Source organism: Glycine soja, chromosome 8, assembly GCF_004193775.1.
Source record: "Glycine soja cultivar W05 chromosome 8, ASM419377v2, whole genome shotgun sequence".
Taxonomy (NCBI): domain Eukaryota; kingdom Viridiplantae; phylum Streptophyta; class Magnoliopsida; order Fabales; family Fabaceae; genus Glycine; species Glycine soja.
Window position 1 is genome coordinate 5,795,443 of NC_041009.1, and position 20,244 is coordinate 5,815,686.

The window sequence follows — 20,244 nt, forward strand, 5'->3', positions numbered from 1 at the left end:
CTACTCCTACTACTAACCCATTGATTACAAAGCAAGGCAAAAGCATATGGGTAGAAAGCAAACAAAAAGACCTTTTATTTAAATCTAAAAATCCTATGATAATTGCTAATAATTATGAAGCATATATAGGTATACTCCAACATGTCGGTCACACCCCAATTCAATTCGCCCAATACCTAAACCATACTCTTGTGCCACGTGTATGATGCTCATAGATGATATCAGCATGAAGTGTGATGATAACCCAAAAGAGAGAATAAATGTCTTACAAACTTCAACTATATATACACCATATGACCTTAATACAAAGATAAAATAATTAAGATACAAATAATCAAATAAATATATAACATGATGATTAATAGATAATTTTATTTTTTAAGCATGTGATTATGCGTTTTATTATTGATTCGTATTATAGTAAAACATATGTTGGGAAATGTTAACTCAAATAAATTTTGATATTTCAAAAAATTAATCTTTAACTCTAGTTGACCAAAAAAAATATAATGAAAAATTAAGATACAAATATATTCAAAATTTAAACTTATATCTAAAAACAGTAACAGTATAAATATAAAATAATGCATATAAGGGTATCTACCTAACATACCATCCTAAAAGAATTTTTCACATGTTCCTCTCTAAAAATTGGAATAAAACTGTGCCAATTCCAAAATGAAAAAAACAATATAAAAAACTTTAAAAGAATCAGCTGCAACATTCTCTCTCACACATAAGCCTCTTTCTCTCTCTCTCTCTCCAACATAGTTTTGGAGATCTCGTTTTGGCTAAGTGGTACATCACGTTCCGTTATCCGCCGCCTTGGCTTGCTTGATGTTGAGTGCTGAAAGTACTCAAAACTTTTTATCAAACACTTGATAAAATATTGAGATATGAATAAGAAGTATTGTGGTATTGTATTTGTATGTGATAAACACCAACTTCAGTTTCACGTCAGTCTCTTATATCTCCATTTAGTCTTTATTCTCTCCCTCTCTTTCTTTGCATCACAATTCTATAAATACCACACCATATATACCTTGTCACCCACCACCTTCATTTTCCATTGCTCTTTCACTCCAAACCTTCCTTCCTTCCTTGTTTGCTCCAAAAAATGGGAGATAACAATGTCAACCTCCCACCCGGGTTTCGCTTCTACCCCACAGATGAAGAGCTTGTTGTTCATTTCCTTCAAAGAAAGGCAAATCTTCTTCCTTGCCATCCAGATGTCATCCCTGATCTTGAACTCTACCCTTATGATCCTTGGGAACTTCATGGTACATCTATATATATACATATCTACTATTCTTTATTAATTTATGTCTTAGTAACCAAGGTTCGAATTTCTAATGAGAGAGGTGCCTATATTTAATGCTCAAATTTCCAATGAGAGAGATGCCTATGTTTAATGCGCAACAGTGTCTTGAACAAGAATGTTTCTGAATGAGGATAACTTTGGAGCGAAAAAAAAAAGTCTCGATACATACATAGAGAAAAATTCATGGCAGATTGACATGACAAATAGGTAGAGATTATTAAATTGAAGTTGGTGTGTATTAATCAATTGTGGTGGTGTTGCATTGCTGCAGGTAGAGCTTTGGCAGAGGGAAAGCAATGGTACTACTACAGCAGAAGGACACAAAATAGGGTCACTAGCAATGGCTATTGGATGCCAATGGGAATGGAAGAGCCAGTGATTTCAAACTCTAGCAACAAGAGAGTTGGCATGAAGAAATATTATGTGTTCCATTTGGGAGAAGCCCCTGATGGCAACACAACCAATTGGATAATGCAAGAGTATCGTCTATTAGATTCTGCTTCCTCTAGCATATCATCCAGAAGAAGATCACAACCTAAACCGGTTAGTACGTAGTGCACCCATTTTTTTTATCAGCTAATATTAATTGTTAATTTTTATTGAAATATTAGTGGAGGAATTTAAATCCACCTTCTCTCCTCCTCTCCTCCCTAAACGTAATGCACACAGTATATAGTAAATGAAAATTTTACCCCAAAAAATAAATTCAGATGTGTAAAGCTATCTTTGATAGTTGATTATGTTCTAAATTTTTTTACTTTGTTGTTTGATTCAGGACCATAGTAAATGGGTGATATGTCGAGTTTATGAACGGGATAACGATGAAGATGATGGTGATGGAACAGAGCTCTCTTGTTTGGATGAAGTTTTCTTGTCATTGGATGATCTTGACGAAATAAGTTTGCCAAATTAGTTGATGCAACTGATCTAGTTAGCTGCATTATATATCCAAATAGGATATTAATTTAAGCTAATTGTTGTTATCATTATTATTAATGTTGTTATTTACTGGTTGTAGTTAAATCCTTTAGCAGTTTTTAGCTGCCATTGTAATCAGTGAAGTCGCTATAGCTAGATTTCTATATAGCAGCCTTTCAAGTGGGGCACTAGATGAAATTCATGGCCAAACAATATGCAATATGACGTTATGCTTTCAAAGATCCCATTCACTAGCAGCACAGGTCAATCTTGGAAAATTCTATGCTCTTTACTCCTTATTCCAACACGTGGATAATCACATATCTAGTATCTATTCTCAGCCATTAATATAGGAGTCTTTAATCCTCCAATTCAAGATAAGATATGCAAAAGGTCTATTTCTCGTTTCTTTAATTTTACAAGTATCATTAATTTAGCATATAATCTACATTTTACTACTGTTGCATGAAAGTTTTGTGCACTTAAAATCTTTTCATAGAATAACAACGAAAAACCCTTCTCCTATACCTAGTATTTCTTTTCCTTATATAGAGAAAAAAAAAAATTATATATTGATGGTGTAAAGTTTTACACAGTTATTCAATTATAACTATTATGTATGATAAATTTGTTGACTTTAAAATAATTATTTTAAAATAATCCAAACAGTAATTTGTGATTAGATGATTGTGTAAAACTGTTTTATACTATGAGTGCTTACCCATTGAATTCATACCTTGTGATGCCCCATAATTTTATAATCTTGTGGTGCGGCAGAATTTAGGTTGAGGTAAGGGTATTAACGTAATTGGAATGTTTGCTCCTACCTTGTTACTTCTGCAAATTCTTTTGGTTAAAAAACAGTTTTATCTCATGAGATGAAGTTAACTACATGGATGATATTATATAGACTCTCAGAAGTCAATGTAAATTAGTTGTTATACTATTCATGGATTATGTTTATATAGAACAAAATGAAAAAAAAAAATCTTTTGGGATAGGGGGAGTGGTGAAATTGAAAGGCATGAGATTTATTTCATTTGGGAGTTGGGATCCTCACGTGCAAGGGTAGTGTTGAGAGAATAAATGAGATTTATATTCATGGAACTTGAGGAGGATTGTGGAGCCCATAGAGCACTGTAAGGGAATGCTTCCATCTGAACATTGGGCAATAGTCCTATTAGGCTTTTATAGCTTTTGCCTACTTTGATGGTATTTGTTAGCTAGTTGTCTTGTGTCACAATGCTAAGGAACATTTTATTTTATTTATTTTCTTTTATTTTGTTCTGTTTTTATGGCATATATATGGGTTCCTGCTTAGGGAAGCATCAAGTCATGTGTGATGCAAGCATTCGCATGCTTTAAAGCACCAACACGAGCACTATATTATATCCATATATTGTCATCACAAAAAGAGTGAGACACCAGTTCATGATGCTTACCTCATTCATGAGGTTCTTTCTTCTCTCCCCATACATATCCACTAGAACAGACACGATAATGACCAGAAGCTTTGTAAGTTTTATCATAATACTTCGAATACAATGATGGATAAAAATCAATAATCACAAATTTTAGAACTCCATTATTGGGTATCTTCGTCATTAATTAGCATCTATCTCAAATACAAAATGATATGATGAAGGTTACTTATAGTTGACATGATTTGACGCCGTAGTTAATGGTAAAAATGCTTGGGTCAATAAGAGAAAAATAGAAGTTATAGCTTTTGTTATCATACATATATTGTTTCAAATAGGAAAAAAAAGGGCAATAAGATTTTGTCATACATGTATTCTTTCAAATAGAAAGAACTCGAATCATTCAAGTATGTTGTTTCGATTCCAAAAAATTTATGTATGGAAGAAAAACTGTTAAAAAGGAGTCCTCACTTTAACTAGTGTCATGTATTCCAAAAAAAAAAAAATCCTTCATATATAGAGTAAAAAGATACTCTGAGAAATAAAAAGGGTTATTTTTTAGAATATATAATACTTATAATAATTTCCAGTAGTATGTTTAGTTAATTAGTGAAACAAATGGTATAATAAGCAACATCATCGTTGAAGTCAACTTATTGCAATGATTCTTTTGGCAATGGCGTGCTAGATACAATATTGATGTGTAGCGGATACTAATAGCTTGTCTGTTTTATATTTAAAATGGCATGACATTTAACACTTAGAAAAAACAACCATTGTTTGTTTGATGGGTAGGTTTTATAAATTCAAACCTTTGAGTTATGGTCATGCTAAAAGATATGAAAGAATCAAATGAATGACATAATTGATTAATATTGAATTGTTTAGATACTATCAAGTTAACTTTATTTATATGTTGATCGAATTTTAAATTAATTAAAATCTTTTTTTCTAATAAATCAGAGAGTTAAGACTAAAATAAAATAAAATATTAAAGTAAAAACAAATACAAAACTAAACAAAAGGTAATACAAAAACGAAATGCTTTGGTAAGAATAAAAGCTATCACACTTCCCCTCGACAAATATATTCATTTAAAGTTCAAGATTATGATATTACAGACATAAGCTTTTATAGCATTACCTTTATGTTCCGCTTTATACTAATTAACTAAAGTAATGTAATAACTGACATCTCAAAGCTACTAAGAAAAAGGATGAAACTATTTGACCGGTGTATTAAATCCACTAACAAGAGAAAATCAATTACTACATCTAGTCATTTTTATTCTCTCTAATAACTTTTCTTCTTCGACCTCTCCTACCCAAATGGCTCTGCATATATAGGAACAAAATATTCATAGCAATCTTGTTCCACAACTTAGTCACTGCTTTTAGTTAGAAATAAAACAAAAGTACTTGGCAGCACCAAACCACAATACCATACTAGGATTGTCTTCTTACACTTTCATAATTAGGAATAAAACAGTCCTAACTTACTACTAAAAGCTGCAACTATATAGTAAACCTTTTCTTTCAAGTCACCCTGTGAAGTGATTTTTTAACTAGTTTGATTATTCATATAACACTTTCTTATAATATTATTTTGTTATCTCTTATATGGCTGTAGAAAATCTTGCACAATCTTATTGTAAAAAAATATTTCCTGGTTTTCGATTAAAATGGTAATTTAAAGTCATGTGGCTCTTCTCACAAGTCATAACGTGGTTTGAAATCTTAAGATAGAATCCATCATCTGAAACTTAGTACTACTTAAATGAAAAAAGAAAAAAAAGAGCGGAGGTTTTGTCTTATCTAAAGTATGTTTCCCTTCGATCTTCGTGTCCACGAGTCCATCGTTTACGAAACAACTCTACCCTCCCTCCACTGTTTCTTATAATAATAATAATAATTAATACTATTTCATTGCTTAATCAGCTCGTAACCACTGAACCTCCTAATCATCTCACTCGTGCTTGCTTATCAACATAACACAGACTTGAGTGAGAGAGAAAGAGGTGTGATTTTCGGTGGCAACTTCAAAGAGACCAAAAGTCATTTACTTAGAAGAACCACATAATTATACTTTGTGGCTCTCAATCTCACAGAAACTATATTTAGACCTGTAAAGTTGAAAATGCCAAATGGAATTGGAAGTCATTATGATTGTCTGTCATGAAAACCCTCCTCAAATGGGCCTTGGTTTTCACCTTGTTCATAAAGCTTTGGTTGTTTGCAATTGCAACAAAATTTATGTGCTTTGAAAGCCACAAAGTGGAAGGCAGGTGTTTGAGAAAGTACTCATCTAACCCAACCATATTGGCCATTTGGCTTGCTTGTTTTCTAGGAATTATTTTTCTCCCCCTTACAATGGCAAAAAGTACAACAAGAGACCATGATTGTGAGGCCAATACCTAGGTAGCTTTTGTGTGAAGTTAATTATACCAACCCACCCATGCAACCATCACAAGTCAACAGAAAAGTTCAAAATAAGTCAACCCCACAGAAAGGGATTACTCAAAAGGGAAAAGGGCGTTCAAAGGTGAAAATTCTGAGTGAGAATTGAATGTGCTAAAGGGGGAGAACTTGTCGCCCAAGGGACAAAGGTCCTAACATATGAAGGAAACAAAAAGAGGAAGAAAAAAAAGTGTCTTGTGGTTTTGCACCATGAGGGCTCAAGAGAAAGCTAACCAGTTAAGGGTCCACATAAACGGGATAGGGATATGAAGTTCATAAGCAAATAGTTTGTCTTTTGTATTACCAGAACACTAGAACATGCTGTATAAATACAAGTTTGGTTAGATTCAAGTATACAACAATAGCTTAGAGGGCCAAAAAACGGATGTGTGGGTGGGTGGTGTAAATAGGCAAAATATGAAGGTCAGTGTATAATTTAAAGATTGACCACATCAAGCCTGTTACTTTCATATTCGAACTCAAAGAAACAAATAAAGTAAGAAAGGGATGCAATAATACATGAACAAGCAGAAAATGTATATTCTTATTTAATTACCAGTCATTGGAAGGTACAAACTCTTGTACAAGAGAATTAAAAAATCAAATTCCCATTGTGAATCCCCACATCAAGGATCATTTATATGTATTGAACAAATTATCTTTTTCTATCTGGACTACAATCCGGGTACATCAAGTACTGTCTCCGCTCTATTTTTCTTTACTAACTAGCACAGAGCAGCATCCCAAATTACATGACTTCTCCAGAAAAAAATATATTAAACATTACAATTACTTATTAACCAAAATCGGGGTATGAATATGTGGTAATTAAGTCAAACTAGAACCAAGCTGATCAGCAACAAATAAATAACTTCCTACAATAATGAATGATGCCAGCCCAGAGCGAGCCATTCGCCAACCAATACCACGGAACAAGACACCTCTGTCAGAAGGATGGATGCCAGTAATTCTTTCAAACTTGGTTCCTGGTCGTTTCCACTTCAGAATCTTTCTCTCCATGGAGATGTACTAGAACCATACAAAGTGTGAATTGCTATCAGATTGGTTGCAATTGGGAAATACATGAAATTACTGTATTTATTTTACTTACATGAGATATTAATATTAATCAAAATTTGCATGACAACGTAAAAAATTAGCATATATACTTTAAGCAAAGAACACTGGTATGATCCACAAGTGAGTTGTGGGTCACTGCAGAAATATGAAGACACAAATTTCCCAAACTAACCTACCCACGCCATGCTTAATGTAGTTAGTCGGACGTCATTCAAGCATTTTGCCCCCACTATCTTAGTTTTAAAGTGACTTTACCAACTAGATATCAGTACCAAATTTTTGGGCAGCAAGAATGGAAACACAAAGCTTGATGACTGTCAGGACAAAATCCTACAGTTAATTGTGGGAACTATAGAGGAACATCTCTGGAAAAAGGAAAACACTTCATCCTATATAAGGCAAAACAGAATTTTTTTTAATAACACATTGAGTTCTTGGATAATAAAGAAAACAGTTTTGACATTGTACCTAATATGGGACAGAATGATTTTTTTTACAGAATCATCAGCATACAGTTTTCTTCACCTTGGTTGAAATGCATGGATTAAACTTTAAAGAGTTACTCTGTATTCAAGTTGTGTTAACTTTTCTTTAGTTTAAGTAGACTATGTTAGCCTCCTTGTCCTTTGTACTCATTCTGTCCTTCAAATATATTTTTTTTTGTCAGAAAAGAAAAGCAATTCTCAGTGAAAGATATTGCTGTAAAATACTGAAATCTATAGAAAATATTAAAACAAAAAACTATTTATTTTCTAATTAATACCAAGGCCTTGACATGTAAGAGTAATCAAAACAAGACAATATCCACATGGTTTCAAACTTTTCAATAACAACCAGCATTACTCATACCTTTGGCAGCACAGTACATTGTGATCTACTTCTTGTAGTATCAAAACTATGTGAAGCAGCAGCAGCAACTGAAGCTGAGAATCCAGCAGTAAGACTAACAGTCAAAGGAGACAATGGACCGACTTCTTCATTTAACCTGGGTCAGGACAAGCACGCTTAGACCAAAAAACAATAATTAAACTCACTTGCAATTAAACTAATTAATCTAAAAGTACTAGCAGATGACAAAATATATAATTTAATGCATCAAGTATCACATGAAACCCAATCAAACAAACAACAGAGCATGTGGAATTTCCTAATTGGTTCTTTTGATGCAGATTACTCATTTAATTGGAAGTACAAGTAATCAGCTGTAGTTAGACCACTACACAATAAAATTTTTTTTTCACAAAGCTACTTTTCCTAAAAAATATAACTAAAACACAATAAAAGGGAGAATAATACAAAATAAATGTCCATTTAATTATTGAATCAGATATGAACCTGGGTGGAGGATCCATCCCTACAGCCTTCCAATCTAGCATTGCTTGGTGCAGAAATTGCCAGGTCGAAAAAAATATGCCGCTAAACACAGAATCTCGGACAATTCCAGGACGGAGTCCTCTCCAAAATGTCCTCCATCCTTCCAAAGATATAATGTCAGATGGTCTCCTGACATTGGAAACTGATGGTGGCCTCCCAGATCCTGTCATTGTCCATGGATACTCTAGCAAGGCACTGGTCACGTTTGTATTTTTGGTTTTTAGGATGGAGATGAGACCAACATATAGGTCCAATGCCCTCTTGTCTGGATAACGGCCATGAAGTAATCTTGCAATTAAAGGTGAACGAGCCCCCTTTTCCAAAGCAAAGTTGGAGCTTGGAACATATGAAGCAGCAGTAACTTGCATACGAAGCTTGATGAGTTCGAATGGAGAGCTTATGACTGCCTCAACGGCACCAGCTACCACGCCAGCCAAAAGAGCCTCAGAAGCAAACAAATAATTATTTTCCCGACCATCTGCCAAGTGACAAAAAATATACGTCTGAGCACCCAAATCATTCTCCACCAAAAAAGAAGTGTACTATAAAATTGTAATTTGCAAACAACAGACTCCAAAAGGTATAGAGAAAATCAAAATGAAAAAAAAAAACTAATGAACTTTAGGTCAAACAATCAAAAGGTCATCTCAAAATCACACAATGCCACGCAATCTACAGACATTCCGAAACTTCAATCTTGAATGACTGATATAAATAGAAACATGTCATAAGCATTTAAAACAAAGTAGTACCACTTTATTTCATGAAAAATCACAAAGGAATTCAAAGGAAAACTTAGGAATTACCTTTATAAAAGGCAGTCAGGATTTCGTAAACCCCAAATCGTGCTCCCAGACCAAAAATCCTTCCAGCCAACAACCAGCCAAAACCATTAAACAAACCTAAAATGCCCAAATACAACAAGACAACTGAGTTAACATACCGTGTATATACAGTTTGTGCATCAAGAAACCAACAGAAACATGCAGTTAGCTTCACAAAACCTGTACCATGAGACCAAATCTAAACGCCAAAACAAAGCCCTTTTCTATTAATCCAGTGCACAAACTACTAAGAATTAGTAAACTGTGTCCATCATCACGCTGCATCCTCTTGTCTATTACGCATACACACATCTAAGGTTGAGCATTTCTCCTAAGCAACTTATCATTCAGTACAGGCCTGTTTGGATAAGTTTCTCCAATAAGATAAAATTAACAGATGCACAAGTTAAAATCAGCTTTTTGGAGAAGCTTCTCTCATTTAGCTTATCCAAAGAGCTGACTTTAACAAATGCATAAGCTAATTTTAACTCAAGGGAGACATTTATTTTTTCTTACTGTATTTTCTACTTCAATAAGTGCTTACGAAGAAATTTGTCCAGACTATGGACTAAGCCTAAGCCCCCAGAAGAAGAAGAAAAGAGTAGCTTTACAATTACCTGCATTGCCGGACACAGAGAGTAGTCTCGTCAAAGCCTGGGCAGGGTCCAATTCTTTACCGGTGCTGGAACCAACCTTTGAATAAAGAAAACACGAGATTGAAGTAATTGATATAGATAGGTAGTGGTTAAAATGAAGTAAAAGTGAGAACCTGAATGAGGACTTTGATGCTGTCGAGAGGATAAGTGAAGGCAGTGGCTAAAGCCACTGAACCAGCACCAGCAATCCCATGGACAACAACACTCTGGGTCTGAGATAACTCCTTCATCTTCACATCTAAAGTGTGGGAGAAATGCACAAGAAGAATTAATGGAGAAACTTCGCCAGAGTTTCGGAACGCGATCTTAAACCCTACATACTCTCTGCTTCTTCATTTTAACTAGGGTTGGAATTAGTGATAAGACATGGATCAATTTGTAGTATTTTTTATATTTGAAAATTTAAATTTAAATTTTTATTACATTATACATGTTGGACAAAAATGATTATTTATTTTTAAATATATAAATAGATTTACCTTTTAATTTGATAAACAATAGAAGAATAGATTTGAGATTTGTTGTTTGAGATCTGAGTGCGGCAACTAAACAAAAATAATTACCTAAAATTTATGCAAATAAATATTATCTTGACTTACAAGAAAATGAAAAATGAAATCAAGGAAATATTTAGAACACATAATGAAAATTAATATGATATTCATTTAAACTCCCCGATCTAAATTAGTTTAGTGCATAAATGCACCTAAAGTAAGTCTCATAGCTCTTTGTCCACATTAATTTTAGTCATTTAACAGGCATGAAAGGGATAGATAAAAGAGAATGATCTATATAAAGATAACTCATGCAAAGAAAAAAAAAACATGGCTAAATAGGATTCAAATTCAAACCGACGAATTGTTAAGATGTCAACAAACTTGATAAGGAAACCATGCATTTTTATTTTATTTTACTCATGTAATGAAGATTGCTCAATGTGGGTCAATACAACTTACAAATGAGTTGTGCAACTTGATTTTGCTAAATAGCAAACGAAATAATCTCCAACATACCCAACTCCTAAGTCTTGTAAATAGAAAAGTCATAAAAAAATTGTTATTTATGCATCTCCATCATGACTCGTTTTGCTTAGAATCCCTTCTTTAAATTTTGGCTGTTTGTACATGTAAAAGAAAAGGTTTATGGAATTTTGTGAATATTTCAGACCACAGAGACGCTGTATTTTTAATTACATAGTAATAAATAAAATTCAATACAATTTGTAATGTTTCCTTAGTTATACGTTGACTGTTACTGACATTAAAATATAATTATTCAGATCAAAAGCTGTTACATATTGCTATTTCTAACAGTAGTATAAGGTAGCTCCCAATATCTGATTGCATCTTCCTCTATCCTATTATTTTGTTTTGTACCACTTACAAGTTCCATGGGTCTTGCTTTTGACACTCCTGTGGCACCTTGCTTTTGAGTTCATTTGTCAACTTGAATATTAAATATAATTTTTGATATTTTGCACCTTATGATTAATTTACAGTTGAACAAGAAATCCAATTCTTGGAGAAATTTTTTAGAGTCTTGTGTGCCCATCCTTTTTAATTTTATAACATTCAAGAAGAAACTATCATATAAAAAGTAAATTTTTTTTTAAAAAGCATGGGCTACCACCATATACCACATTACTTAATTTCACTTGACTGCACTCTATACCTAATGTAACCAAAATCAATTAAAGGGATTTGATGAGTGTATCTAACAGTTCAGTTGGAATAACATAACCTTAGTCCTTTTGGATTTAAGATATTATCCCGTCGATAGATGTGCCTCCACCATTACCTATACCTATAACAAATATATGTCAACTTGTCTATGAGTATCCTCCCATATCTCAGGATGATCTGTTGTTTCCTATTTTGAAGTCAAATGAATAAATTCACTACTTCAAAAGCCATGGTTTTCAGAACTATGCCTATATGTAGAGTATTAAACATAAGGGTAACCAACAATTCAACAGAAAAAAAAAAAGAAACAAAAAACATAAGGCTAACCAAGCAATACAGAAGTATTGTACAAACATAGTTTTACAAATAAAAATAGTAATTTAGGTTCTGTTAACTCGAGTATTGGTTGGGTTTAAAAATTGTTGCAGCATGAAAGTATTGTTATGGATTCCAAAAGTTCATAAGTTGTGACTACTATTTCTCTCTCATGTTAATTTATAGTTTATATACGTTAATTATGTGCTTTGATTGGACACTAATTATCTGGCAATAAAAATTGAACAATAAAAGTTAATTGAACATTAATTAATAATTCTATTCTTTTCCTAAAATTTTAAATTTGAATGATTCAATCAAACATCAATCAATCAAGAATAAAAAAAGTGTTTGTTGATGATTGATTGATTAATGGACCAGTATACAAATAAAATTGGTGGTAACTAATTTTTTAATATATATAAATTCAATCTATTAAATTAATTAATATCATAAATTTTCAATCACTTTCGGTAAATTTTGTAAGTATTAACTAATTTTGGTATGGAAAAGCTTGGTAAATTATGTTCAAGTAAATTAATTTTTGTAGGTTATATTTCTCGGCACCTAATCAATACTTATGTGCAAGAAAATTTTAATCATGTAAATTTTGGTAGAATTTATTTTTGGTAAATTTTGAGAGGTTATAATTTTTGAATTTAAATTATTTTTTCACCCATTTATGATAAAAAAAAATGAAGAAATGATGCAGTGATAAGTTTTGATTGATAGAATTTTAAATGATTAATTTTGTTAGGTTATAATTTTTGAGTTTAAATCAATTGCTTCATAAATTAGAACAATATATATGTGACTGATCTACAAGTAAAATTCATTTTTCGAATTTTTGAAATGAGCTGATTGATAGGTTATAATTTTGGTAAATTAATTTTGATGATTTACAATTTTATGCACATAATCAATAATTATGTCCAAGGGAATTTTGATTACATAAATTTCAATGACTTATTTTTGGTAAATTAATTTCGATAGGTTATAATTTTTTAATTTAAATTAATTTTTTACTAAATTTCTTTATAAATTGGAACAATATAGGTGATTGATTGATAGCTCATAAGTGTAATTAGTTTTCATAAATTAATATTAATTAATATATATAGTTTGTAATTAGAGACTACGAGCCTCTTTCTAGTCGTCATATATACTCTAAATTAGGAGATCTGGTTGATCATCATGTAGGCACTGAGCCAAAAAATTATTCACAAATTTTATAGTATTAAGTATATTATATTAGATTTTGTTTGAAAATGTAAAAAAAAAGATATCATATATAATTTTATTTAAGAATATAAAATGAAAAGTTATGGTAAGATATTATCTTTTAAAATATTAATAAATTAATTTGTTGTATAATATTAACTTGTTATATTTTCAAAGTTTTTTTTATCAACTTATTAGAATATTATTATGACATGTTAAGATTAATACATAAATAATATATATATATATATATATATATATATATATATATATTAATTAAATGCCGATATTGATTGATGGATAGATATGAATTAAAAATATTTTTCTTTTTTTTATCAAAATTTTAAATTTAAAGAAAATGTGAGATCTATTTTAATTCGTGCTTGACAGCCATGCTCTGAAAAACACAATGATTAATTGATATTGATAAAATAAAATTGGTTAAGGATCTGGGCCACAAAATTCGACCCGGACAAGTATGTAACTGGAAGGCCCGACCTAATAGAAAGCGCATTTAACTAGCCCTAATTCGCCATTGAACCCTATACTGTGCTTCCGCCTTGATCTCCGCAGCAATGGTAACCTCATCTTCTTCAACTCTCATCCGTTTGATTGCACAATTTCTGATTTCAATTATGGTTTGTTTGTTTGCAGGTGAACGTTCCGAAGACAAAGAAGACCTACTGCAAGAGCAAGGAGTGCAGGAAGCACACGCTCCACAAGGTCACCCAATACAAGAAGGGCAAGGACAGCATCGCCGCTCAGGGAAAACGCCGTTATGACCGCAAACAGTCCGGTTACGGTGGCCAGACTAAGCCCGTTTTCCACAAAAAGGTACGTCGCCTTACTACTGTTTCCCTTCCCCCAAACACTGCCTTTTGATTTTTGTTCCTAATTTACCTTTAATTAATTAGGCCAAAACCACCAAGAAAATTGTGTTGAGGCTCCAGTGTCAGGGATGCAAGCATGTCTCGCAGCACGCTATCAAGGTATAAGCGTCTCTTCCCGTCGTTTCGTTTTTGTTTTTGTCGTTTTGATCGCGTGGCTGATGCTTGCTTTCCTCCTTCTGTTTTTGCCTGCAGAGGTGCAAGCATTTTGAGATCGGTGGTGACAAGAAGGGAAAAGGAACCTCTCTGTTCTAGATGGAATATTAGAATTTGCCATTTCACACACTCTCTCTACCTCTCTCAGTTTTTATTGTCATCTTCGGCTTTTGATTTTGCAGAAATGTTTTGTGTTTGAGGATATTAGAATTTGCAATTTCGTTTTGTTTAAGCACTGATTATAGTATTAATTACTAGTTTCTCTTCCTTTCCTTCAAGTGTTGCAATTTTCTAACGAGTTTTCCTTCGTCTATTTTTAGCATACCAGTGAATGCTCATTCTCCTTAGGCTTCTTCGTTTAGAAAATGGCAATGGCAATTTAGCTGTTGGTAAATGGTTTTCAATCAATTGATTTTGTGTAAATTTGTTCTAAATTTGAGTTGTGCTTTGTTGTTGCCATGAAACAGTTATCACTGCTCTTGAATTTAGGGAATGCCTTAATTTGCCCTTCTGGTCTCATCTGACGAAATTCAAATCTGGTTCCCTATTTTTTCTCTTGTAACTTGATGAAACATCTTGCTCCATTAATGCACATACATGCTGCATTTTATTGTATTGCCATGTGAACATTTCTGACTAATATTAGAGATTAACGAATAGACTTAAAATTGTACGGTTAGTGAACCAAATTTGTGATAAAAATGAGGGGATCAAAGTTTAATTTTGACAATAGTACCTAAAAGTTCAATTAAGCAAGGCATTGTGAAAAATAATGCAGTATTAAACGCATAAGAAATGAAATCAAACCCCAATAGGGTGATTTTTTTTTCTTTTATTTTTTGTGGGGGTTTACATTACACTTTTGTGAGTGATTAAACTGCAAGGAGTTTAGAACAAGCATTTCAACATGGGTCAGTGCAACTGCAATCTAAGGGAAGAGTTTTTCTAATTAATGTTAATAATGCCCGTAGTTTTGTGGATACTATCATATAAATTGATATTGTTAAAATGAAAGTATTGTTAGGGTTGTAGTTTTGTGAATGCCACTCCTTGTTGCTGTCACATTAACTTTGCAATTTTATTTTGTTTGAGAACTATTGTAGTACCAGTGACTAGTTTCTTACCTTCAATTGTTGCAATTCCATCGAGTTTGCTTTCTACCAAGTGCACCAGTGAATCGCACCTTAGGCTTTTTCCTTTGGAAAAGGAAATGTAGGTCTTGTTCAGGGTGGTGGTAAGTTTTCAGTTTTGAAAAGCTATTTTTAACCCAAAACTTGTTCCGATAATTTTGTTGAGTTAATGTTTTTTTAAAACACTTTTTACTATATTTACAAAACAATAAAGATGGGTTTTAGGATTTGGGAGGTGAGTTTTAAACTTGTGGCGTCTCTCTCTTGTTTTTGACTTGTTCTCCATTCTTGCAAGTTGCCGTGCCACTGTCACCACTGTGGGTTGTCCGTGACTCCTCCTCCCTCTCTCTTCTACCTGATATTTTATTAGTGGATAATTATCCTTTTTTATGGAGAAATATAAGTTGTTGGTTTATTAATTTTTGTTACTCCAAGATTTAAACTCATAACCTTCGTTTTCTCCTTTCTTATTTTCCCACTAACCTAATCCTATATAAGGGTAGAACCAGGAAAATGAGTTGGGAGGCAAAAATTTAACATTAAATTAATAATGATCTATAGTTAAAATTATTATTTTTTATATAATTTAGTTTATCTATAAAATTATAAAAATGATTTAAAATTTAACATATAAATGGTAAAACCTATTTGAAACAATAAATTTAATTAAAATTGTAAAAAAAATATAATTAAAAGCAATTAACACATTTTTTTGAAAGGCAAGGCAATTAACGCATGTGATTGCTAACATTATATGACAAAAAAATTAGTTATAATAACTAATATAAAAAAAAATTTATATAACAATTAATGTACGCATGAAATCAATTAACATAAAATGAAATAATTATACCTAAAATTGATATGAGCAATTAAAAGCAATTAACGTATATTTTACTTCCTAATGTATACAATTTTCATTATAAAGATAATTTATAAAAATGAAAAAAAAGCAAAAGAAGAAAAATACACTTGACAGCTTAATGGGTTCTTAGTATGTCAGGTACTAAAATAAAATCCTAAAATTATGATCTTTTATTAGATTAAAGTAAGACCTAAAATGTTTTTTTACTCCAAAAAATTTCTTGCGGAAATACACTTCTGACGTAGCATATTGTGACTATTGTAATAGGGGTGGGGACAATATATATTATCATATTATTACAACTATTAAAATAATGTAAGGAAAATTATGTGAATTTAAGAGGGAAAATACTATTATCTTTATGATGAAGACTATAAAAAGAAAAATAGTATCTACAAAAAAAGTATATTGTCATTATTTTTACAATGAATATATATTATAAAAACTAAAAAGAGGAATTTTGTCAAGAAATAAAATAAAATAGATAATTAGTACTTACATGCTATTATTTCTATAATCAAACTCTAAAAAAAATTGATATTATATACAATATATTAAAAAATATTGTCCCCCATGCCTCTATGTAAGTATGTAAGTTTGTCCATGTTGTCTACTTCTTATATGCATATAGTTTTTTTGTTAAAACTTATTGAACATGTTTTTACAATTTATTTGTTTACTATACATTTTTTATAGAAAATATTTAGGATTAAATTATTTTTAGTCTTTAAATTTAAAATTGGTCTTTTTAGTCCTATAATTTATAAAAAGTTTGATTTAGTCTCTCTATCCAAACAATGTTAGATATTTTGTTCATTCAAGTAACGAATTACAAATCATTTGGACGTAAAAAAAATTGAACAATGGAACTAAAGTGAGTTTCTTTTTTCAAATTATAGGGACTTAAATTTAAAACAAAAAAATAAATTTATTCCAAATTAAAAGACTAAAAAATATTTAATTAAGCCTATTTCTTTTAATAATATTTCATGTAAAATTTGTAATTTTTTTAATCTATTCCATGCTTAATTTTTTTTCATAGAACCTCTGTTTTATAAAAAATCATAAACTTAACATAAAAAAACACATTAATTTATAAAATAAACATCTTAAAAACATTGGGTACTATCTTTAAAATCTAAAACATCCTAAAGATTGATATTAGAAATTTGAATTCAAAATAAACCACATTAGCTACGTTGTAATAAAAAAATATAGATTTGTTAAAAAAAAAGAACATAATAATCATTGTTGTAATTTGAAGACCATCACAAAAAATTAAGTTTCATATTGTTTAAAAAGATAGCTAGCTGGACTCATATGTTTGTATGTCATTTTATAATATGAGCTATTAAAGTGACTTTGAAGACAAGAAAGTCTTGCATGCATAAGCTTGGATTACTTGGTTCGCAAATTCACTTATTTCTCTCGGCCATGCAAAAATGGGTCATGCAAAGTTTTATGATTTTATTTTAATTAAATTACAATTTTCTACTATATAACAATGGCAGAGAGACAGAGTGTTCTTGGTTTTGTTTCCGTTACCACAATGGTAAAATCACGTGATGATGGAGATTGAGTCGTGTATAGATATTTTGGGGCCTAAATCAAAAATATTAAAGGGATCTTTTTTTTACAAGAATTTTAAAGAAATTTAATATATTATATAAAATATCAATCTTTATATTAATCTTTTAATTTTTTTAGCTGCAAAATCTGCATATTGTGATATTGGTTAAATAAGATTCCTTAGGGGCCCTAAAAAATCATTATTTTTAAGAAATAAAAATATAATTAATTTTTTATTTTCTTGAGAAAATACATATGATTATCCAACTCTATCACACACACACATATATATATATATATATAGCCAACTCAATTCTCTCTCTCGAATAGACCAAATAATGTAGTATAAACAACCCAATAAATTTCTTATATGTCCTTAGGTTTGAATAATTATCTAACCATATAGCTATCAATATTTATTCCTATTAAATCCCTAGTGAGACAATATGTGTAATTTGTTATCTATATAGGCATGATAGAGAAATTCTTATCAATTGAATGACTATATGTGTAATTTTTATGTATTTAAACAAGAATTTTCATGCAAGGTTAGAATCGTACCTCAATCGACTTTTATTTTATGAGTCAGAAAATAAAACAAAGTAACAGAACGAACTAAGAGCGCAAATGTAGAGTGGAAAGCGGTTATTTTTTAAAGTTTTAAATTTCATATAAATTATAATAGAGATTTGCGGTTCTATTTATGCACACAAATGGATTTTATATGTCATAAATGAGATTTAATTTGCAGTTTTCATGTGATTATGGAGAGTTTTAAATTTCCGTTTCGAACCATTAACTTTCCTGTATTTCATGAAAGGAAACTCCCCCCTCATTGTGCATAAAAAGGTTACCTGTTAGCTAATTAAACCAATCTGATATCAAATGGCCAGATTCGTGGAAGGACTTCGTCTCCTTGTTTGCATCATCATCATTTTATTCTTAGGTTCATTCTCTAAGAAAACTCATTCTAATCTTAATATGATGCTGATGAACATATATGCACAGATTTTTTTATAATGCATATATTAGTGTGTATATTAATATGTTATGTTTATTTAGTATTGAAAATTGTATTTCTTTTTGTTGGACGAAAATTAGGAAAAGGAGACCACATATTAGTTCAAGGCAGGGAAAATCTCAAAGTTCAAATGTCACTCACAGGTATTTAATTATATTTTTTTTATTGAAAACTCAAATTTCATTCTAATCTGAATATGCCGCTGATAATCATATATACACGTATTTCTTTATAGTGCACATATATATATTATCTGACCAACAAGTTGATGTACTAAAAAGTAAGACCAATGCATTAGGTTGTATAGTAAAGATTAGTTAAAAATTGTTCAACAGTTATAATAATGATATTGTATTTCATGGTGAAGTAGAGAATGACAACAATATTATATATTTTTTGTAGAGCTACGGACTGCGTTGATGGAAAAAACAAGTAGTGCAAAGTGCTGCTTTGACAACCATATAGGGAGCTGCGTTCCTGGCTCGAGTGACGATCAGACTTGTGATCGCATTTGTAAAATCAACTGCACCAAAGGTGGCCATTGCAAAGTTATTGGGAAGAAACCACCAAATCATTTCTGTCATTGTTTATGCTAATTATCATATTATCAACCATAGTGGGAGGACTACGTACTTATTAGAATTCGGTTTTCCTTGTTATTTTATTTTTTTAATAATCTACATGATATCTTATTAATGAATAATTATCTTTTTTATGGAGAAATATAAGCTGTTGGTTTATTAATTTTTGTTACTCCAAGATTTAAACTCACAACCTTTGTGTTCTCCCTTCTTACTTTCCCAATAAGCTAATCCTATACAAGGTTAGAACCTGAAAAATGAGTTGGGAGGCAAAAATTTAACACTAAATTAATAATGATCTAGAGTTAAAATTATTATTTTTTTATATAATTTATTTTATCTATAAAATTAGAAAAATGATTTAAAATCTAACATATAAATGAGAAAATCTATTTGAAACAAAAATTTAAATTAAATTGTAAAAAAAACATAGTTAAAAGCAATTAACACATATTTTTTTTTGAAAGGCAAAGCAATTAACGCATACTATTGCTAAAATTATATGATAAAAAAATTAGTTATAATAACTAATATAAAAAAATAATTTATATAGCAATTAATGTACACTTGAAATCAATTAACATAAAATGAAATAATTATACCTAAAATTAATATGAGTAATTAAAAGCAATTAACATATATTTTACTTCCTAATGTTAAAAAATTTCATTATAAATATAATTTATAAAAATGAAAAAAAAAACAAAAGAAGAAAAATACACTTGAGAGCCTAATAGGCAATAACTTTGGGTTCTTAGTACGTCAGG

General features: G+C 30.8%; 3 protein-coding genes across 3 annotated transcripts; 2 read left to right on the forward strand and 1 right to left on the reverse strand.

Moving 5' to 3' along the window:
* Nucleotides 1–803: 803 nt before the first annotated feature.
* On the forward strand, nucleotides 804–2,538 carry LOC114424409 (NAC domain-containing protein 104-like). The gene is made up of 3 exons (XM_028391249.1): nucleotides 804–1,280; nucleotides 1,593–1,864; nucleotides 2,097–2,538. Exons 1-3 carry the CDS (start codon nucleotides 1,118–1,120, stop codon nucleotides 2,232–2,234), a joined length of 573 nt encoding a protein of 190 aa, XP_028247050.1. The 5' UTR covers nucleotides 804–1,117; the 3' UTR covers nucleotides 2,235–2,538.
* Nucleotides 2,539–6,636: 4,098 nt separating this feature from the next.
* LOC114421800 (mitoferrin-like) lies at nucleotides 6,637–10,399 on the reverse strand. Its single transcript, XM_028387873.1, has 6 exons — nucleotides 10,164–10,399; nucleotides 10,012–10,087; nucleotides 9,377–9,472; nucleotides 8,532–9,048; nucleotides 8,046–8,181; nucleotides 6,637–7,145 (listed from the first exon to the last, which is right to left on the reverse strand). Exons 1-6 carry the CDS (start codon nucleotides 10,278–10,280, stop codon nucleotides 6,945–6,947), a joined length of 1,143 nt encoding a protein of 380 aa, XP_028243674.1. The 5' UTR covers nucleotides 10,281–10,399; the 3' UTR covers nucleotides 6,637–6,944.
* Nucleotides 10,400–13,695: 3,296 nt separating this feature from the next.
* On the forward strand, nucleotides 13,696–14,589 carry LOC114422884 (60S ribosomal protein L44). The gene is made up of 4 exons (XM_028389440.1): nucleotides 13,696–13,846; nucleotides 13,923–14,102; nucleotides 14,183–14,257; nucleotides 14,351–14,589. The coding sequence occupies exons 1-4, from the start codon at nucleotides 13,844–13,846 to the stop codon at nucleotides 14,408–14,410; spliced, it is 318 nt and encodes a 105-aa protein (XP_028245241.1). The 5' UTR covers nucleotides 13,696–13,843; the 3' UTR covers nucleotides 14,411–14,589.
* Nucleotides 14,590–20,244: the final 5,655 nt, after the last annotated feature.